This window comes from Calypte anna, chromosome 6 (assembly GCF_003957555.1).
Source record: "Calypte anna isolate BGI_N300 chromosome 6, bCalAnn1_v1.p, whole genome shotgun sequence".
Lineage (NCBI taxonomy): Eukaryota > Metazoa > Chordata > Aves > Apodiformes > Trochilidae > Calypte > Calypte anna.
The window spans coordinates 32,904,672-32,927,643 of record NC_044252.1 but is presented as its reverse complement, the minus strand read 5'-3'; the positions used below and the strand labels follow the sequence as shown (position 1 = coordinate 32,927,643).

General features: G+C 44.0%; 1 protein-coding gene across 2 annotated transcripts in view; it reads left to right on the top strand.

The window, feature by feature from the left end:
• The window catches only part of ADAM12 (ADAM metallopeptidase domain 12), a 164,921-nt gene that overhangs the window by 122,439 nt on the left and 19,510 nt on the right, over window positions 1-22,972 (top strand). For both annotated transcript variants that reach the window (XM_030453107.1, XM_030453109.1), the window contains exons 12-14: window positions 12,387-12,564; window positions 17,850-17,939; window positions 18,661-18,856. In XM_030453107.1, coding sequence (XP_030308967.1) covers window positions 12,387-12,564; window positions 17,850-17,939; window positions 18,661-18,856 — 464 coding nt within the window. The remainder of the gene's footprint in view (window positions 1-12,386; window positions 12,565-17,849; window positions 17,940-18,660; window positions 18,857-22,972) is intronic.

Here is a 22,972-nt window from a genome sequence, read left to right as displayed (position 1 = left end):
ATTTGGGATTTGCCTTAGGGCAAGGGGATGGTCTGGATGATCTTCTGATGTCTCTTCCAGCTCCAGCTTTCTCTCTGTGTGCTTAAACTTCATCCGTTGCTTAAAATATTTCTTCTGGGAATTGTGATCAGCCCGACCTCTTGCCTTCTCCAAGACAGCAAGTTTCTGGGAAAGGAGGAGAATGATCTGGGAGAGGCCAGGGAGTGTTGGGCAGGATTGCTCCCTGCTGGTCAGCCCAACAGCAGCCTTGGCCTTCCTTCAAAGAGAGGCTGTCACCCCCCTTCCAGGCAGGGGAAAAAGAAAAAAAAAAGGGAAAAAAAAAGGGATTCTGGCCAAGGACCAAGCACAGCAAGTTAAGAGACAAACAAAGGGCAGTTGAGTGTGTGTGGAGAAGAGGAGTGATTTCTACAGACTGGGAAAGAGAAAAAACTTGGCTTCTCTGAAACAATAGGCAGCAAATATCCATATGGAATTGCATTCTTGTAGCAAGTCAGGGCTGTCAGGATGAACTGACTGCAAACAGGGCTGTGAGTGATGCCATAGGTGGAAAGCAGTGGTCAGACAAAGCTGGGATCTGAGCTCCTGAAGGATGCAGGAAAGCTTTGGTCTGCTCAGCTGGGATGCTGGCTGGGCAACCAGTTACTTCTGGAGATAAGTGCAGGAGAGAAATTTCAGGTTACTTTCTGACCTCATCCTCTGAGATTAAAAAGCTCTTCCCTTGTATTCTACCTTCTGCACCAGGGTCCCTGTGGGTATCTGAAGCTGTCCTCTGGGCTGGATTCTCCAGTCCAGGCTCTGGCATGGGCAGACCAAGGTAGATCTCAGCTTTTCAACACTCTTCCTGAACATTTTACCAAACTTTTATGTACAACTTGTGCCTGAGGAAGAGTTGAGGCACTGGCAGAATGGAGTAGGCTCTTTTGTTTGCAGTGATTATTGGTTCATAAATGGAAATTTTAACATCAGGTTTAAAGCCTTGGACTTTACCTTCATACTGTGCTGTCAATCTGCAATAGGTATTCCAGGAGAATTCTTCAAGCCTTGAAGCAAAGTGCATTTTGCCAACTGAAAATTAACACTTTTGAATATTTACCAACATCTGACCAATTAGTAGTATTCCCTCTGAGCACCATTAGTCAAGGAGCACTGAAGAGTTTTTGGCTCTGGAAGTACATTTCCATTAAGGGAAGACCAAATGAATATTCCCTACCCGAAAAACATTCTTAGAATAAGAAAAAAACCCAAAGAGAATCCCAGGAAAGCCACTCAGGTTCAGAGAGACAGCTTGTTCTCAGCATGCTCATAGGCACTCACCCTGGGCTCTTGGAATTTCTGGTGGTTTAAGGTAAATTTAACAAGTGCAAGACACACAAAAAAATAATCTTTGGCCTGAAGTTAGTGTAAAAAGTACAAGCCCCTGAGAAGTCCTTGTCTGATCTCTAAAAAGAATAGGAAATATCTGGGTTATAACAGGAAGGTCTCTGTAAACTGAACTTTGGGGTCATTTGCGTGGTTGTGCAGGGAAGGGAAGGGTTTAAGGCTTTTTACTTAAAAGTGATTTCATTAATTATTGCCATTTCTTTCAGTTCTTATGTTTCAGTCTTTGAAGAGGTCTTGGAAATTACTTCTTGGTAGAAACAAACCAAAAAATCTCCAGGGATCAGTGTGGAATTTAAACTCTCTTGGATCTATCCTTTAATGAGCTTCCTATAGCTTTTACTCTTGAAAGGTACCAGCAAGCTGTGTACCACTTGTGTGAGTTACAAATGCCTGAAAGAGCCACTACTTCAGCAAAATATATTTTATATAGCATGGAATCAAGCCTATAAAACCCCAAACTTGTGGCATTCCAGTCATTTTTAGAGATTGGATTATCTGCTCTGGAAATCGCAGCAATCCCACTTTAGAAGTTTGGGGTTTTGCTGTAAAAATAGTATCAATAAGGAAATACTGCATACTAAGATGTTATTCCCTTTTTAATGTGCATTTTTTATTGATAACTCCTCCAGTTCCTATAGATTGTTCTGACCACAGACTGTTCCAAGTCAAAAAGAAGATTATAAGGAGTCTGAAAGAGATTTGCAAATCTTTTTACTGATATCACAATACATCAAAACTAAGAGACTTGGGTGGGGCAATGAGGCTGTTTCAGCATTTCTGGTTTTCCTAGTATCTCCCTGGACTTTTCACTCTCAGGAGTGAAAATATTCTTCCTGACAACTGGAGAAATATGGAAGAGGTCTGGTGAAACCCAAGGCATTGGTTGAGATTTGTACCACTGCAATGAGAAGCAGAATTTAGCACAAAGCATGGAGTAAATCCTGCCAACGAGCAACACTTATTTATTTGTCATTTTAAAAATGTGCTTTTTGAGTGCTCCTTCATCAAAATGGAGCAGAGGTATCTCTAGAGGGATGTTATTGGGTGAGTTCCCCCAGAGTAGTTGAAAGCTTTGGAGTTCATGCCTGATTGAAATTTCTTGCCAGCCTTAAGGGAAGCAAAATGTTGACAGTCAACCTTCTGTAAACCCAAGGGCTGATACCTCCCCTCACCCACATCTCTGTGTCCTTGCCAGCAAGAGCCTCCTGGTTTATCTGTAGGGGACACACAACTCCCTTGTCACCAGGGCAGCCAAGCCACACTGTAAACATCTTCCTTCCCTCCAACAGAAAGTTCTCCTTGATGCTTTCCCATTTTCCCCCCTAGCTTGGATGTTAAGGAGAGCCCAGGAACCCCCTAAGGAGAGCTTGTTTTCCCACTTTCCTGCTGGTGCTGCCCCTCCTGTGCTCCCCATCCCTTTGCAGAGCCCTTGCTAGGATGAAAGCTTCTTGCCTTGGCTTCCTGCAGAAGCAGATGGCTCTTGCCCATGGCTAATGGAGATGCCAGGCAGGCTCCTAGGGTAGAGCCATTTGTTTCATCTCTCTTTTCACTCCCCTGGCCAGGAGCAGGTTTTCACTGTGCCCCAGGGAAGTGCTGCTCTGTGCTCTCTCCTCCAATTCCCTTTGCACCTGGCTATGGTAAAAGATTTTCCTCCAGGTTTATCCTACTGCCCACACCCCCTTTCTTTTCCTATCTGTGGGAGGTGTCAGATGAAATCCCTCCTGTTGCACCCACACCATCAAATATGGATTTGGGTGCAGAAATTGGCTGGGGTAACTGTGAGCAGCAGGATTGGGTTGGGGTGAGGAGATGCTCAGCAGCTTCTCCTGCCTTCAGCCCCATCTGGGGGAGCAGCACCCCAGCATTACAGGGTTTTACCCAGCTGCTGATGTCCTTTGATGCTGCTGAAGGTCTGTTCTTCCCTCCTGTACCACCCACTGCCATTAATGAGCTGTAGGATTGCACATCAGAAGAGAACGAGCAAGAGTGATGCTGATTTTATAATGCATAAATAAATATTTGCATGATAAATGGGTGGCTGGTGTCTCCTGGAGAAGTGTATTGCTGAGCTGGGTTGGCTCTCAAAGGTTTTGGCTCTTTGCTCTTGCGTGATGTTTGGTTTTAAACTGCCATAGGTAAAAAATTATACTTAACTGCATTACAAAGATGTGGTTAAATAAATAAAACCTATTTAAAAACTCTTAAGGATGAGTTAGGGAAGTACTAGTCATATGTGTCATTTCCTGCAGCCAGTATTAATTTCAATCCTATTTCTGCTGCTTGAAAAATGATCTGAAGGAAGCAGGATGTAAGGTCACCTTGATTTTGGCTATTCCAACTCTGACCTGGGGTCTGCAGAACAGAGCTATGGAGACAAATAAGCTCCAGGGATTTCCAGCTCTACAACAGACACTCGGGTATGCCATGAAAACAGCAGCTTGGCTCTGGTACCAAACCAACTTGAAGTGAAAACCACTTATCCCAATAATTCACAGAAAAAAGAAAAAAAAAAAAAAAAGAAAAGAAAAAATGAGGCCAAAAGGTCACACTAGAAATGGGACAGAAATCAGAAACCCAGCGTGGGAAAGGACACTTAGATTTGCTGACTGGTTTTCTTTTCTTCTTTCTAGACATCTCCCAGCATCTTGTAGCTGCAGAGCTGTTAAACATTAGATAACCAAAGCATTAGTGGTGAGCAGAGGATTTCCTGACCCCTCTCAGTTTGTGTTCAGCTCTTCAGCCCTCACTTTGCATTTTTCAGTCTGGCAGCTCAGAGACATCAAACTGTGGAGTCAGCAGAACTATCTGGAATTACCTCTGGTCCAATTTGAAGAAAATGAAATTATCTTTAAGATGTAAACAGTTTCTAATTAAACTCTGGAGCTGTTTATGTTTCCCAACCAGTCTGAGCTGAGCTCTGTGCAAAGACAGACTTCTTCATTGTCTTTTTCTTTTTTTAATAAACTTGATATACTGATGTAATAAATTGCTGGTGACCCAGCTAGGTCTGCTGTGCCAGCAGTGGAGCTGCCTTTTTTTTTTTTTTTTTTTTTTTTTAAGTAACTTAAGCAACATATTCCTGAGTAATTTAGCACATTGCATTCTGGTCTTTCCTTTAGTAGGAAACAGCCACAAGATTAGAGAATAGATTTATGTCAGTCACTTAACTCCAAGTAGCCTCATGCCTGCAGTGCATTTGGCATTCCTCTTTGTTAATAATTTCCATACATTACAGATATATTTAATTGCTGTAGTAAATAAGAGCTGCATTGAGGAGTTGGTGGCATTCATTGAAATCCATTCCACGTCTGCCAGTCCTTTACAGGTTGGGGTCACTGTTAGCAATTAGCACACAGAGCCAGAGGGGGAGAGAAGGTCTTTTAAAAAAGATAATAAAAGAGGTTTTGCTTTTTAATTTACTTTAGGCTTTTACATTAATGGAGGTGCCACAAGAAATGAAAATATTTGGCTTTTTGGGTGTATTCTGGAGGAGAACTCACAGAGATTTACAGCATGCATTTTTCTGGAAGTGAAGCTGACAAGGAGAGAGGTTACATCTCAAATGAAAACACATTTTACTTCGGGTGTGATTATTTATAGCAGATACTTAAGGACAAGTTGCTGCTATGTGATGTATCCAGCCTGGGTACAGTTTTACCAGCTTGGATGCTGGGGTGTGAGAGCTCAGCTGGGCTTTCTCTTGCTGGTGTAATATCCATAGAAAATACAGCTCTGTCAGGGACATTTTTCTCCTGCTGTTGCCATGACCCATGAGAACAAATCATATAAAGACATTTCCCTTTATCTTTGCTTTCTGTTTCATCAAAAAAACCCTGAAAACCAAACCCAACTTTTCAACCTGCAGGGATGAAGCTGTAGTGCCACGCACAGAGCTGAGCACACAGTGTCCACTTTTAATTGCTGTTAATGAATTCCAAATCCCCAGAGTAGAAATGGAAACATACCTTGAAGGGCATACTCTCAAAGGTCACATGAATGCTTCTTTTTTGACCATGTACTGTAGGTCCTGAAGCACTTTATGGAATTGATGTTGACTTGGAATCACTGATTCTCTGATTCACTGTAATTAAACGATGCCTCCAGCTGCATTTGCCACAGTTGTCATGGGAATCACAGAGTCTTTTGTGCCTGGGATAGATGTGGAAAATGTTTAAAATTCAGAGAGGGAAGATGGCCATTTTACCCAACAATTGCTTTCCTGCAAAGTCATTCTTTTTCTTTTCTGCTGTCAAAACCTATTAGAAATTCCAGGACACATTTACTGTAGGGTTCTTCTGCAGACATGCAGGTAGGCTCCATTTCAGCTTTTTAAAACTGAATGGCACAGCCCCACGGGTGAAAGGAAGATAAGCAAGAACCTATTTTAGTGTAAAGTCACCGAAAATAAAGAGATGAAATAACTTTGGTGTCCTAGGGATCCCTTTCTGGCTTCTTCTGGCTTAGCATGGAAATTGGCTTCATCTTTGTCATTGATGCTCTCCTGGCAGCTGACCAGCTGAAATGTGAAATCCAGGCTCCCTCCAAATTGATAGGAAAGCTCTGTGGACTTCAATAAGGCCAGAATTTCATCAGGATACCCATGGATTCCTTTAGTTTTCTCAGGAGCCTTTTATACCCAGGAATGAAAGCTTTAATTTGCTCACCTAAGGATCTCTAAGTCTTAGATCATGGCTGGATCCATTCTGTCCTCACAGCTTGGAATGTGACAAAACATGAAAGGTTGGTGCTAATTAGTTTATTTTCTTTGTTCAAGTTGTGAAAAAGGTTCATTATTATCTTATATTTAGGATTTAATTTCGTTAAAAGAATTCCTCTTCCATTTGTCTGAGGTGATTTATGAGATATGGGGTGCTGGGGTTTTTTTCAGGGCTTATCTTGTGTGCATGCTGGGAAAGTGGAAATGCTGGGGGAATGCTGTCTGGTTTCTAGCACTGTTATGCCTCACTTGGAGGCATAACACATAACTTCTGGATTTTCTAAGGGAAAAACAAAAGAGAGAGAGAAAAGGGAGAAAAGAAGGAGCCATGATGCTGCTGGCTACTCTTGGCGTCCTGATTTATTAAGAGACTAAGTAGGACAGATGTTAAATGAAGAAGGGAAATCAATATGAACCTGTCCCCCAGGTAAATGCTCTTCCCAGCTTTTTGCAGGGCTCAGCCATTTTTCTCTAGCACCCAAACCCATCTGCTGAGGCCAAGTGTCCACAGTGTGTCAGGTTTTACACCAAGCTGGTCACACCATCCCACCAGCAGGGACAGTGACCAAGTCTGCTCCTTTTGTTCTTCAAGGTGCAGCATGTCATGAGGGGTGTTTAGGATACTCAGGACAGGAGCTTTTAATTGAAAAAGGGAAAATGTCCATAAATAACTATGTTGGGTTGATTTTTCTATACTACAGTCTGGGTTTGATATTCCCTTTTGTTTGCTCTGCTTTGGTTTCTGAAAAATGATTTGCTGCTGCTCCCTCACCCAAGCACTCTCAAGTGAGTGTTCCTCCAGTTTCCCAAATGGAAAGAACAATTCCAAAGCTCTTCAAAGGAGGAGATCAGAATGTAAGTGCCTAAACCAAAAGCTGAGTGTAAAATCACACTGAGTACCAAACCCAGTGTCCCCACCATTCCAGGCTGGCCACCCAAACCAAGTCCAACACTGCCTTTTATCTGAGCAGGAATCAGCAGCAATCTTATCTTCAGGGAGGTGTTTTGAGCCACAGGGTGGATCATTTTTATTTGCTTGTCCTGTGCTGAGGATGTTGTGTTCTGGGTGACCAATTTCACCTTGGTTGGGCTTCTTGTCTGGAGCTTCCTCCCTTGCTGGCAGCACAGTTCTGCTGCCCTGCTTCTCCTTAGCCTGGGACCAGACCTGCCCTGTCCTCTTCATCCCTCCCTCTGCTCTCTGTTGCTTTTTTTTTTTTTTTTTCCCTTTTACTGTAGTCAGCATTGGATTAACCTCAAAATTCTAAGTCATAGATTGTGAAACCTGAACTCCCAGCAATCCAGCAAATTTTTATTAATGAGGTAGCGATCTAAAAGGAAACAGAGCAAAAGATGGGCCAGAGGCAAATTCAAGCTGATTAGAGCTACTTTCCTTGGCTGTCTGGTTTCCAACAGGAAGAGCAGTTGTCTGAGTTCAATTCCCAGAGAGCTTTTGCAACGCAGATAACTCCAGCATCCAGTCAAGAATCCTGTCAGGGTTGATAAATGGGGTTAGCATTGCTTCACCCCCCAGTACAGGCAGCAAAGTCCCAATAGGCTTCTCCACCAGAACCACCTCCTCTGCCCACACATTTATCAAAGGACAAGTAAATGCTGATCATGTTTTATTTGGCTATTTGGTGGCTGCAGAAACATCAAGCCATGATGGTGTAGACTGGGTAAAGCCATGAAGTGGTGTTCCTTTGCAGAAAGTGTTTTCCTGACCCATCTGGCTGCTTGTTTCACTGCTGCTCTCTGCCCTGAAGCCCCCATGCAGGGTTCTTTGGCTTCTTGAGTATCTCAGGTGGTTAAATTTTCACCTTCAGTGTAATGGAAGAGGTGAAGCCTCAGCTGGGGCTATGATAACCCAATCTAGACATCTGAAGTGAGATGATTTTTGAATGCATCCTGGGGCTAAATAGAAATGAACCTGAAGCATTAATGTGTGAAGTTTCAGCATTTGTTGGGAAGATTTCCTTGTCAATAACCCTGGAAATTTCCTTGGAGCTCAACAAGCCATTGCCACTGCCCATCAATGAATTTAACCACTGGTGGGACATAGTCATGGTTGTGTGTTTGGAAGAGTAAGAAAGTACCATGGAGTGAACATGGCAAAAACTGTAGGGGAAATCTAAGCTTGTTTTTAAATCACTGACCATGAACTTAGAGAGCAACAGCTTTGATGTCACATGTAACTGCATGGCCCAATTCCATGCTCTACTTTAGTGATGCTCTAGGGATTAAAACTCTAAAAGATGAGCAAGAGAGTGAAAAATAGGCTAGAAAAACAAGTGAGTTGTCAGACATCTACTGCCTTTGGAAGCAAACGTCCCATTTCAATACTTTCTGTAAAACCACTCTACATTTGTAGCTCAATCCCTCCAGCACTGCTGAAATGGTGTCCCCCATCACTTCTGGGAGCAGTGTCTTGTCTGAAGCTCTATCATGTGGTGTTTTCAAGGGTGTACAGATCTTCAAGGAGTCCAAAGAGTCCTCTGCTTTGCCTTCTTGTCCCAAGTGTCCTGGGTGGTTACCATTTGCAAGAGGGTTGGCTGGGAGAGAACCTGCAGATACCTTTTGGGATCTACTTGAGAACTGCACTTGTGTCTTTCTATCTCAAAACTTACTTACAAATGAAGAGATTGTTTAAATAATAGATTAAGAAGTCTTTCCATCCTATATCACTTATCTAATTTGAAGCAGTTGTTATCCCTACACGAGGCATAGGGAATGATGTGTGATGGTGATAGAACTCAATGCAGGAAGGCACCTGTAGCATTTGAACACCTCTCAATAGCAAAGAAAAAAGAGATTATCTCTTCTGCTTTATTACCTAATTTGGTGAGGTTCTTTATGGTTACCAACTCATTAACATACACCCTGTACAGAATACCTGAAGTGTCAGACAATGTCATCTAAAAACAAATTCAGTTTCATTCTGGTGGGCTCATATCTGTCAGGAGACCATAAAAAGTTATTTTGAAGAGGTGAAGAAGGCTGAAACCAAGAAAGATGGTTTTTTAGTGGGAGAGAATGATGTCAATTAGCTCAGGAGTTGAAGGAGGCTGGGAATTTGTCATGACCATTACTTTGCCATTTTTCACAAGCTCCAGATTCACTTCAGCATCATGTCCTGTGCTCCTGACATCTGCTCCCTATGGCTTCCCTTCCCATCCACCAGGGCTTTCTGATGAAATAGCTTCAGAATTTCAAAGACAGCCAAAACGTAGCCTAAAATCACAATGATCAGATGCTGGGGTTGTTACATAGGATTCCTTTTTTTTTTTTTTTTTTAATCAAAAATGGTTTTGTGTCAGGGCATGGTTTTATGGTTTTGTGTCAGGGCATGACAGGATTAAAGATCAATGATGTTTCTAATGAAACCCTAACCATGTGGGATATTCCCTTGCATGGGGTGGTTACCCCTCAGTTGCTCTCTGCTCCCACTCATTGGGTTTGCTACATTTTCAGTGGACTGGGTAAAAAAAAAGTATTTTCAGACAATGTCATCAAGTAACATGTGCTGCACTGATGTCAGCTGAGGAAATGGGCGTCAAGAGCAGGAAAAGGCAGAAGATGAATGGATCTCATAGCTCAAAATAGGAAACAGCTTGAAGTTCCTCTGGGGGGAAACAGAAACCTCATTCATTACCGATGACATTATTTCACCTCTGGTAGAGAGTAAGGATTCTGTTCTCCTGGTGATGGACAGAAAGAGCTCTCATTCCTGCAAACGAAGCTGAGCATTTTTTGGGTACAAAGGACCAGCTTTAGAATATCCATAGTTTTGACTGGAGAGCTGTTCCCATGCTCCGTGTGTGGCTGAGACATATGGCCCAGGGAAAAGTGCATTATTTGTGTTCCCAAATTGATTGCAGTCTGTGCAAGGTCTCTGTGTCTCCCTGTCTGCCTCACAGTGGATAGCAAAGAAAATCTGTCACGGAAGTGAAGGATCTTGCCTGGATGCTGCACTTTTCATTTATTCACACTTTGATGTGAGGCTCATGTCTGATCAAGCACTCATGTATGTTTTGCAGGATTTATCAGTCAGGTCAGCCTGGATTTCTTGCTTTTTTTCCTGGTCTGACAGCACTGTACATCCATCCACGTCTTCAAAGTCATGGTCAAAAATTTTCGTGGAGTTTTGTTTTGTTTTGTTTTTTTCTCTAATCAAACCAAGTGTTGAAAAGGAATTTGTCATGTCCTGTTAAGAACATCTCTGATTGCTCAATATAAAATGGTCAGTAGGAGGTTTCCCAAGTGCCTTTATTTTCTGTTCCATTACTCATGTACCTTCCCTGTTCTCCCTTGGGGCTCAGAGCAGCAGTGAGCAGCCTGCCTCCTACCTCTTGCTATTCTGAAATTTATTTCTCTTAGACTCTGTCATCTTGCCTGAGCATTGATATTTTCCATAATATCCTGGTTTTTAAGCGGTGAGATGCCTATTAACTTTCTGAAGTCATATGTCAGTGAACCACAGAACTGTTTAATTTAACTACATGAGCCCTATAGTGATGCACAGAAATTATTTTCTTCTTCAGAGCCATGTGTAGCTTCTTTTCCAAAGAGTTGGCTGTTTCACTGCAAAAGAGGTAGTTTCAAATAGGCACAAAATAAATTCAGTCCAGTAAAGTACCATAATCTTTCTAGAAGATCCTAATTAACCTCTTTATGTCAGCAGAAGCAGCTCTATTGCTTTTGTAATTGTCAAACGTTTCTTTTTGTTAAGAGAAATAATCCCTTTCTGATACCCATAGGCACCATTGCCCACAAAGGAAGCTTTTCATTTCAGGATTTTAGGAACAACAGTGGTTTCATTGAGGTCTGAAGCTCAGCAGTGCAGAATTTTCATCCTTTATCTATCTCACTTGCCTGGAAAAATTGTCCCTTAACACGTGAGGGACAGAAGGCCCATGGTGACCAAAGCCCAGGGTGGCTCCTTGTGCTACCCTGAGCCTGCATTTTACTGCTGGACCACATTCTGGCAGTGACCAGAGCACCAAATCTGAAGGAAAATGATGTTAGATGACCTGGTTGTGCTCCAGGCTCCTTGTAACCATGGGCACATCCCAGTGCTGAAGGGACAAAGGGACTTCGGGATGGGAGCCTGATGGCCAGGTCCATCTGCCCCTCCCTGGGAATTAAACTCACTGGGAATGGAATTCAGTCCTCCAACAGGAAAGCTAAAATCCCCTGGTGGTGTTTGTGCTGCATTTTGGTAACATTGCCCATGTGTTTTGAAAAAGAAACCAAAGGTGTTGTGTGCCTGCCTGGCAGGAACAAATCCTGCTCCTTGTGCTGTATGGGATTTCTGTAGGGTCTTTAGAGTCATCCTGATCTAAAAACTGTATTGGCTTTAATCATGCAGCTCTTAAGCTTGACTTTGATGAATTGCAGAAGCAGATTCTTGTCAAGTAGCTTGGGGGGTTTCTTTTGGTGTGGTTTTTTGTTTTGGTTTTGGGTTGGGTTGGGTTGGGTTTTTTTGGTTGGTTGGTTTTTGGGGTTTTTTGTTTATTTGATTTGGTTTGGGTTTGGTCAGGTTTTTTTGGTTGTTTTTTTCTTTTTTTCCTGGAAAGAGCAGGATGTTTGCAATGCTGCAGAGCAAGGTGAATGAACTTGCTATTTGAGGCTGAATTTTCCAAGAAGGATTAGAGTGGTTTGCAGCCCTGTAAGTGAGGGAATCCTCCTTGCAAGCCCAGTACTTCTTTAGGCTCATGATCAAAATTTGCTCAGTAACTACCTATGCAAAAGAGGGATTCATGGAACCATCACAAAGCCATTGGATGATTTGGGTTGGAAGGGACCTTAAAGCTGATCCAGTGCCACCCCCCTGCCATGGTCAGGGACACCTCCCACAGCCCAGGGTGCTCCAAGCCCCATCCAACCTGGGCTGAGACACTGCCAGGGATGGGGCAGCCACAGCTTCTCTGGGAAACCTGGCACAGGGGCTCAGCACCCTCACACCAAAGAATTTCTTCCTCACATCAAATCTAAATCTCCCTTCTTCCAGTTTAAAGTCATTCCAAATGGGAACACTTCCAACCCTTAACAGCAGCTACAAAGACAAGTGAAAAGGGTAGAAAATTCCTTACTCATAGTCAGAAATTAGGAAGTATCTTGGGCACAATTTCATGGGGAATTGCTGCCTATGCTAAAGGGTTAAAAAAAAAGTGAACACAATTTTCTTGTTAGTGCACAGATGTGCTGAAAGGTCACCAGCTTGACAGGAGAGAGATGTTTTCATCCGATAATGCTCCCTCTGTTCTTTTGTCTCCATGTGTTTCTCTTCTAGCTATCCATTTCCCATGGTATTCAGTAGCTGCAGTAGAAAGGACCTGGAAAACAGCCTGGAAAAAGGAGTGGGAATGTGTCTTTTCAACTTGCCTGAAGTCAAGGAGTCCTTTGGTGGGCAGAAGTGTGGGAATGGCTACGTGGAAGATGGGGAGGAGTGCGACTGCGGGGAGCCCGATGTAAGAGCCCACCCGGGAATCGCTGCTCACCTCCTCCTGCCCACAGGTTTTTACCAGTAAAGACAAAATCAGAATTGCTTTGGGATGCTGAACGCTGCTTGGTGTAGAACAAAACTCTCCCTTCACAGCTTCTTTTAGCAGCTTAAACCTCCCAGTCCTCAGGAAGGTGGGGAGTTTCTGCTTGCCGTGCGTTTGGGTCGCGGAGGTTCAGGCAGGGCTTGAGTTAAGAGAGTGTTGGGTTCTCCAGGAGAGAACAAACCCTCTCAGGACTTGTCCAACATGCTCCTGACAGCAGGAATTCGTTTAGATGATAGATAATTAGCTAAACTCCAAAGGATTTTTTTAGCACTGCTGAAATTTCTCAAGATACCCTGCGTCAATTGAGGGTTTATTTACGTGTATGAGAAGCCATTCACATATAAATATATAAATATGTAGATATGTAAATGCATAAATATATAATTTAGACTGAGATCTAGATCTAAATCTAGACCCAAAGCTAAATCTAAATCTAGACCTAAATCTAAATATGAACAGTTGTGTAAACATAATATTGTTTCACTGCAGCCAGGTTCAGTTTTCAAGCACAAGGCCTTTCCTTTCTTCACTACCAGATTTTATTTTTTTTTTTTTTGCTGCTAGTAATTACCTTACTAACAGAAATCACCTTTACTGCCTCCCAGACAGATTGCTGCCACTTCAAAGATTATTCCATTTGGTTTAGTGACAGTGTCAAGAGGACTGCCCAGATCAGGAGGAGATAGGCAAAACCTGGGGGTCAAATAATACCCAAGCCAACATCCTTATCCCTTTGGCTTCCCCTGCTCATCAGCTCTGTTGAACTTCTCTCAGATTATCTGAATTCAATACGTCAGCAGATGAGAGTTTGTTTCCTGTGATAAATAGGGTTCTGCAGACAAAATAGATGGGGGCAGTTAAAAGAGCAAGATCTTGCTGCATCCTGTCTGAGCAGGGGGCTGGATTTACACCAGCCATAAGGCTTTCCTGACAGTTCACTCATTCTTCAGGGTAACAAGGTTGGAGGAAGCAGCCTTATCTTCTTGTTTAAAGACAATAGAGTGCAAGCAGCTTGCAAATGTCTTTCTAACCCAGTTATCTTTCTCATTTTCACTTTTGAATGTTAGCAATACCTTTTCAAGTCAAAGCCACTCAGCGCTGGCAAGCACTGACTTGATTTGCCTCTTATTTCTATGTTTTGCCTTTTTAATTCTATTGGAAAACTGCAGCTCGGGCTCAACAAAGTTAATTTGGAATTTACCTCTATAATCTGAGTGGTACCAGAAAAGCCATTAAATTAGCCAGTAATTCACTGCCCAGACATTCATAGCAGCTGAGATCTGTCAGCAGCCTTGCAATATTTTATTGGCATGGGAAGGTGCACAGTAACATGGTCAGGTTGTTTTTTCTCAGGGAGCAGAATTAAATATCAATATCAATTAAATATCATCTGAATGTGCAGATGTAGGTGGTTGGTTAGGGATGCTTTGCCTTTAAGGAAACTATTAGATATCCCACCTTTCAGACAAATCTGGAAACACTAATGCAGGTTTCACCACCTCCATCCACACCTCAGGAGCATCAGGACATCTTCTGGAGGATGATGGATGCTTGGTACCATGAGCCAAGAGGATAAGACCTGACCAAGGGTGATATTACCAACCAATTCTGACTTGATTTTGGATTTTATTATCAAAAATGTCTGACAAGCTACAGTGTCTCTGGAAGGAGGGTTGATGCAGGTTACGTGTGGGAAGATAGAAGAAGGAAAAATGAGAAAGAAATCCATGGTCCCTGAGAAATGAGAGGGGACAAATGTGACCAATTCTGCAATTGGGTGGAAGGGGGATGAAAAAACTACAAATAGATAAATCAGAAGTCAGGCAAATTACTTGAAAATTTAATTAAGAGCTAGTGCCTGAGTGGCTGTGAGATTCCAGGAGAAGGATACAGCTTTTGGGCCAGGAAATCTTGTCCTACAAACCTGCCAGAGTGTCTGGGGGACTTAACAAGTGGATGGGGAGGGACAATGCCATTCTTGCAGCCTGTTAGGAGTCCAGAGAGGCTGCAGACCCAAACCTTTCCCCAAAGCCTCTTTAGGAGACTCAGCAGCAGTAGGATGAGAGAATATTGCATGGGTAAAAATGGAGTTAAATGATAGGAAATACAACCAGGTATAAATCATCCATTTTATGCAGTGAAAGGAGATGTGCTGTGATGTATCCATGAAATGTGTCCTAGGCACTGCACAGTTCTGCGTGTCCATAAACAACCTGGGAAGAGGAATAGTCTTGAGTTTGGTGATAATATTGGGATGCTGGAGAGGAAAACTGGCTGTGAAGAACTGCAGAGGAACCCTCTGAGACATCTGGGCTGGGCATTAAGCTGAAAAATGGGCTTCAGTAGGGAGTGAGGCACATTCCAAACATCACATACAAGATGATGGACTCTGAGCTAACTCTGGCCATAGAGGAACAAGACTTCATATGACAATAAATAATCTTATGAAAATGTCAGATCAGTGCTTGAGAGTGGTCTAAAAGGTAAATAGGCTGTTAGAAATTACTGGGGGAGAAATAGGAAACCAAAACAAAGCACCAGGAGGCCTCCATAAATCTGCAGCATCCCAGCCTGGGTGTGCAGCTTTGTCCTGCCCCTTCCCAAACTGATGGAGGATAAAGCTCGATGAAAAAGGTTGGAAGAAAAGCAATAAGGAGGTGAAAAGTTTTTTAAGAGCTCTGGTTGAAGAAGAAGAGAATGAAGGAAAATGCAGCAGATGGAGATAAAAGTGTGAGAGAGCTGGGAAGAGGGATTGCCCTCCACAGGGATGGTGCAGGTGAAGTCAGGAAATGGCAGGGTGCAAACAAGCAGAAGGAGCTGCTCCCCAGACCGTGATGATTCCTTCTGGGTTCCTTTCCACTGAGTGTGACAGGTGCTAAAAATGCTGCTGGAGCCAAGGGAGAGTCAGGAGACTGGAAAGGTATCACATTGTGTGTTCAATCTCATCCTTGAGACTAGCCAGGGGGACACAAGGCTGGATGGGGTCTGGGCTGACCCAGACTGGTCCACCTTGTGTTCTGAGAAAAGGCAGGGGGTGAAAACAAGGTGTCCTGTCTACAGAATGGTGTAGACAATGATAGAATTTCTGTTGCCTTAGTCTGAGATGCTCTGATGAGAGCTACACCACCAACCCCAACTCCCATCACGGCAGCTGTGACTCATAATAACTAATAATAGTACTAATAATAGCTAATAATTGCTGATAATAGCTAATAATTGCTCTCAGGCACATGATGGGATTCTGGGGGTGCCCTACACAGGGAGAGGAGTGGGACTCAATGATCTTGATGGGTCCCTTCCAACTCAGAATATTCCATGATTCTGTGATTCCACTCAACTCTCCCTCATCTGTAGTTTCAGGTGGCAGGCTGCTTGCTTCCCTCTTTATGTTAAAACCATTCCTGACAATGTAATGACCCAGGCACAGAAGCTATTTACCCAAGCTCACTCCCCACAATGAGTAATAATTGGAAATTTCAGAGGCTGCAATAAGATGATTGGAAGAGCTGTGTCCTCATCCCAGGCTGCCTTTGGAATGCCAATAGCTTTCCATGCCTGGCTGCTGTAGGGCTGGGTGATCCAGGGCTGAGTGTTCCAGGAGATCTTAATGATACTGATTTCCCCCCACTCTGCTTCTCTCAGTTTGCTCTTGAATCTCTAAAATGTGCTTCATGGCAGAGGAAAGTTACTCCTTAAATACAGCAGCTGCACTGAAATATTTGTGTTGGCTCCTGCCTGCTGAGGGGATCAGAACTGGGTGCAGGAAGATGTGCCCCTGCTTCCCAGCAGTTTGGGTTTGTCAGGCAGACATTATTGAAGAAAGGAGTGAAATGCTGTGAGTCATTTTGCTCTTTATTTGTGTGTGCAGTGGTAGCCCCATCTTCCACTTGGCAAGCTTTACAAAAGCCAATAAAGTAACAAGAGGCTGTGAACATCATTCTAACCCACTTATTTTTCCTGTGTTCCCTGGATTGTTAGTGATCCCTTGTTAAGTCAAACTGACTTAGCACAGCTGAAGAGCAATTTTATCTGCTGCTGTTCTTGTTAGAGAGAGAGAGAGAGAGATGAGATTCCAGCACAGTTGATGTCACTTGCAGCTTGTGAGCCTAATCTTGGAAAAACAAATCCATTATCTTCTGGAACTTCTCACTAGTTCCTTCTACTGAGAGCAAAGTTTGCACAAGCCCACACATGCCAGCCTCTAAGCCATAAGTGTGAAATTGGGTGGTATCACTTGCAGTTGATACTCAGAGAGCTGATTTCCCAGAGCTCCATCAGTGGTGTGTCCCGATTAGAGGTTCCATGGGGTGGTGTCACCCTCTTCTCTGTAGCAGCCCCAGAAAGCTGGTGAGCAGCAATCACAAAGCAGAGGGGTGCAGGATTGATGCTCAGGGACTGCAGCACAGGTCCTGGATCCTCAATGGAGGTGATGGGATCAGGCCACGGATTTGGGTGGCACCAAAGCTGCATCAGAGTGGGTATCAGCACGTGAGAGTTGTCTGGGATGTGTGGGATTAGATCCATAGCTCAGATAAACCAGCCTGCCTCCAACAGCTTCTCTGCTTCTGCAGTAATTATTGTGCTTGTTGAATCTGAGGATGGTTCTGGAGAACAAGCCCTGTGGGGAGAGGCTGAGGGAACTGGGAAGGTTTAGTTGGGAGAAGAGGAGGCTGAGAGGAGACCTTATTGTTCTCTACAGCTCCCTGAAAGGAGGTTGTAGGGAAGGGGATGCTTGGCTTCTTCTCTCAAGTGAACAATGATGGGACCAGAGGAAATGCCCTGAAGTTGGACCAGGGGAGGTTTAGGCCAGATCTGAGGAAGAATTTCTTTAGTGAGAGAGTAGTCAGGGATTGGAAGGGACTGCCCAGGGAGGTGGTGGAGTCCCCATCCCTGGAAGTCTTTAAAACCATGTAGATGAGTGAGGCACTTCAGGACATGTCCTAGTGAGTGATACAGATATTGATGTAAATATTTTATTGTGGGGAGGGGGGGATGCTGACAGTTGGATGTGGTGATCTTTGAGGTCTTCTCCAGCTGTGGCAATTCTTTGACTGGGCTTGACAAGCTGTTTGGCTCAAGCTGTAGAATTTCCTAATTCATTTCTCTGTGCCCAGCTTTCCTTGGAGGAGCTGCAGGCATCCTCCTGGTTCACAGCACCTCGGGAATGACCCTGACCCTTGTCTGCTCTGACTTTCTCCCCCCTGCAGGAATGCACCAACCACTGCTGCAATGCCACCACCTGCTCCCTGAAGCCAGGAGCAGTCTGTGCCCATGGGCTCTGCTGCCAGGACTGCCAGGTGAGCCCAGGCAGGGTCCCACAACCTTCCCAAAGGCAGGTTGGGAGGGGTTGGGAGGGACATCTAGAGGTCACCTTGTCACAGCAGGATCACCCAGGGCAGGACACACAGAACACATCCAGGTGGGGTTGGAAAGGCTCCAGAGAAGGAGACTCCACAACCTCTCTGGGCAGCCTGGGCCAGGGCTCCCTCACAGGAAAGATGTTTCTCCTCATGTTGAGGTGGAACTTCCTCTGTTTTAGCTTAAAACCTGTCCTTTTACTGGACACTACCAAAAAGAGATTGGCCCCTTTCTCTTGTCACTCTCCCCTCAGATATTTATAGACATTTAGCAGATCCCCTCTCAGCCTCCTTTTCCCAAGGCTGAACAGCCCCAGGGCTCTCACTCTTTCTCCATAGGAGAGATGCTCAGGTCCCTTCATCACTCCCTTGGCCTCTCTCCAGCAGATCCCTGTTTAGGCATGGCTACAGGAGGCACATTGGAAACTTAGGGTGGGATCTGCAAAGGAGCTGGATTTCCCCTCTGGCCTGAGCCACCTTTGCAACCCCTGCCAAATAAATGGAATTGAAGAGCTGTGGGAGCTGCCTCCCCTCTTCAGTCGGGGAGTCAGTCTTCAGTCCCCTCCCACAGACAGGGATAGGAATGGTGTGAGAAGTTATCCCTGTGCTCTCCTCCGTTGGATTTCCAGCAGCTCAGGAGCCTGGTTTGTTTGTTTTGCAGCTCAAACCAGCCGGGGTTTCTTGCAGGGAGTCAAGGAACTCCTGTGACCTGCCTGAATTCTGCACAGGAGCCAACCCCCAATGCCCAGCCAATGTCTACCTGCACGATGGGCATCCCTGCCATGGGGTGGATGGATACTGCTACAACGGGATCTGCCAGACCCACGAGCAGCAGTGCATCACCCTCTGGGGCCAAGGTAAGCCTCACAGCACCTGGGAGGGGGAGAGAGGCTGGGGAAAAGGAAAAAAAACCCACCAAAAATCAGAAAAAAAAAAACCAAAAAAACAAAATCAGAAAAAACACAACCCAAAAAACCCAAGCCAACCCAACAAACAAACAACAAAACCCATAAAGCTCCCAAAACCAACCAACAAAAAAACCTTCCCACAAAACAGAAACAATCAAAAACAAAAAAAGGCCCCGAAAACCAAAAAACCCCACCACCAAACACAAAACTACAAACAAAAAAACCCCCACAACCCTACCTGAAACCAACCAACCAAAATAACCCCACTAAAGAAAACCAAAAACGCCTCCAAAAACAAATCAAAACAAAACCCCAAACAAAAAAGCCCCCAAGAAACTGCAAGCAAAACCCCACAAAAACCCCACAAAAATGAAACAAAAATGAAACAAAAAACCCAGAAAACCCCCCCACAAAAAACAGCCAAAAAAAACCCCAATGAGTTTTCTCTCCTGTTTGCTCCCTGCAGCAGGGTCCATCCTGGCAGGGTGAGCTGGGAGCATCCATCCCATTCTGACTCTGGTGTGCTGGGGGCCCTTGGCAGGGTGAGATCTCATCCATCCCTCCTCAGGTTGGGATGTAAAAAAATCACATGTGGCTGCCCAGATCCCATCACAGGTCAGGATCTGACATTCACAGGAGATTTTTGTGCTGTTAGGAGGAGCTGATTCAGTGGTGTTACTCACTAACCCCTGGCACTGCTCTTAGCACAGAGATTTCAAGCAGAAAGAGATTTTTATTCTATTGTTTGCTTTTTTGCAAATATCTGAGAGTGGGAGTTCCTGGGCCACCTGAAAGTGATGATGTCCCAGGAAAGTTGTTCAGGAGAAGTTCTCCTTTCTTTGGTGTCCTGTGGCTCTTCCACAAGCACTAACTCAGCATCTTGCTGTTGCCTCCTGCATCCCTGGGGACAAGTCAGGTCTCCTTCAGCATCTCACCTCTCCCACCTGGGAAAACCACTTTTATCTCCCCTGAGGAGCAGTAGTATTTAGAATTAGATTCAATTCTTTCTTTCAAGCTCCCTTAGCCTCTTTCAACCCAGCATCTCTCTGCCTTTCACTCTGTTCCAACACTTATGTATCAGTGTAATGACACACAGATGTTTCCCTTGGTCAAAGCCCTCCCCAGAAGGGTATTGAAGAATGTTATCTTCACAGGGACTTGGACCATTTGCAATTTTTGTTTTAAAGAGCACTAAAGCATCTGAAGAAATAATGGCACTGATCCGGGTAGCGGGGTTGCTTGCTCACGAGGGTATAAAACATATTAGAGGAGCTCCAATTTCATTCCAAAATTAAACTCCCCCTGTGGAGCAAACCCACTCGTGTCACAGAGTTAATATGAGCTCATCTAGGCTCGTACAATTATAGCCTCCAGTCTTTGTCATACTGGGATTTTTAATCCCCTGGACACAGACATTTTCTCCTGTACAAAGCAAAAAATCTCCCTCTGAACCCGTTTCCCATGCCATGGAAAGTTCCTCAGTCAGACTGTTAATAATTTCTGTTGCTGAGAAAAACTCAGCTAAAGTTCAGGGAGCTGAATTGCTGCTGCTGTTCCCTTGGCAGGGCTCTGTCCTAATGCAGCACATCCTCCAACAGCCCCCCAGGGCTGCCTCTTGTCTTCCTTCTTGGGACTCATCCCTCTGGGCACTGCTGTGCACGGAAAGCAATGGGGGAACCCCCATGCTCATGAAGAGCAGGGCTCAAACTGACTGGAACACCTTTATTTGTCTTGGGAATCCCCAGGAAGAATGATTTGGAAAGGGAGGATGGGACATGACCAAACCTGGGGTGAAAGGCTTTGTTCTGACCATACTGTTGGCAGGATAAATTAGAAATAATGCTGGCAAAGTAAACCTTCAAATAATTTTGTAGGTAGGCTTGAAGCAAAGCCTGTATTCTGGAATTAAAGAGTAGGGATGTAAATATCCACCACTGGATCACCTCTGGTTGGAGGGTGGGATGGGAAGAGGGTTAGGTGGGCCATGCAGCTGGAAAAATATATCATGGGACAGATAAAAAAATGCCTTTCTTCCCAGCCTTGCTTACAGCAAAAAGAGAGGTCTGACATGCTAAGGTGTTGTCTCTTAAAATGGTATCAAAAAGATAAATCTTACCAGATTGTTGTAATTGATTAAAATTGTTTCAACAAATGTGTGTGCTGGAGGAGTGTAGGATTTATAAAAAAAATGGATCCCATAAAGACAAAACAGATCCTACAACTATCCTTAAAATTATGTTCAGTACCTCAGATTCCTTATCACTGCCTTTCCTTACTCATCAGATTCCAGATGTCCAGTAGCCCAATGATAAACTTCAACCTTAATATTTTTAGATCTATTTAAAGAAAAATGATGAGCACTGTCACAGCTTGTTACCATGAGGCTGAGCAGTAGGAACCTGTTCCCAGAAAGGAGTATTTGTATTTCCTTGGGGTTTTTTAGTTACTTTCAACAGATAAATCCAAATCAAATGGAGGAGTACTTTGTGCTATTCCCTATCTGCAATAGCACGGGAAGCTTGGAGGGAAAGAGGGGAGAAGCACCTGGGGAAAAGCTCTGAAAATAGCCATCAATTCCTCTTCAAGATCAAGTTCATTCCCAGACCACACAACTTTCTCTCCCTTTAATTAATGTAATTTTTCTCTTTTAAGGGGCAACATGCATGGGTTGCTTGTGACCTTTTTTGTTTCACACCAAATCTCCCTGCAGTGACCTATTGGCAGCAGTGGGACTGAGATCCATCAATAGTGAATGCATCAGTGTAACCTCTGCTGCCCCACTGGTATTTTCCAGGAGCAAGCAGATACACAGCTAAAGCTATTTGAGAGAGAAATTATTGATTAGCAGAGGACAGAAGCTTCTCAGCTTTAGACTCATGGCTTTTTCTGCATTGACAAGAAAATTATTCTCTAGGGAAGGGAAGGAGATGTTTGTCAGTGTGTTTTCCTACATTCTCCTTGAGAGCTCAATGATTCAGGGGAGCCAATGGCAGGCATTGACTTAATAATTAAAACATGATTAAATTTCTTGCTTTGACGTGGCTGTTTAAGAGCAATCTGAATTTTCATGTCAATATTAGTTACTAAGGCCTGTCAGTGGTGGGAGAGCTTTGCAGATTTTTCTCCAGGTCCATCCCTGGAGGCAAAATCAATGGGCTTCCATCTACCTGAGCTGACCAGCCCATCACTAATTGCCTTCTGCAATTTGATCCCAGCACTGTAAAGATTTGAATCCAGCAAAATCCAGCTAGTTTGATCACCACAGATTTATGGCCAGAGAGAAATGTGCCAGAGGGAGAGCTGGAATTCTCCTTAAATGCAAGAAATAACAACTCAATCCCAGCTTGCTCTGGCACAGATTTACCCCTGGGGAATCCCAGGATGAAGAGAGGGGCCAAGGGGAGCTTGGAGGGTTTGCTTGGCATCATCAGGGCAGTAAAACAAATGTAGCCAGAGATGAAACCTGGGTGCAAATCCCAGGGCAAAGAACTGTATTTTTATGTCTCTATTTATTTACAGAGTCGTTGGTGGGGCTTGTTGGTACACTCTGAGCAACACAACTCCTGCCTGCTGCTCAGAAGGTTCTTTTCCCCTCCACACCCATAAAAACTGTATTCTATTTTTTTTTTTTTTTAATAGTTCTTGAGACAATGTTGGGAACTGAAATGAAATATCTTTCTTTTCCACTGCCAGCCTGGTAATGGGTATTTCTTTGCACAGTTCCTGGAATCAGCACCATGGTCAAGAATTTCTCTCTTCTCTTTTGGAAGACCCTGATGGGATTCTTCTCATGGCAGGAGGTCTTGTACTGGTCTGAAATGACACAGCATTTCTGTATTGCTTCCAAAAGCAGAGAACATCTCTTTTGGTTTTGTGTTTTGTTTTTTTTTCTTTGCAACCATACAGAGAGGCAAGTGGGCTCATCCATTTGGAGGGAAAAAAAAAACAACAACAAAGTCTCCAGGCTGACATCTGCAGTGGTGAGCTTTGACCTTCTGCAGCTTCAAATGGCTGATTTAATCCCTTGCAGAAAGCTTGGCATGGAAAGGCTGACAGGACCTTAAT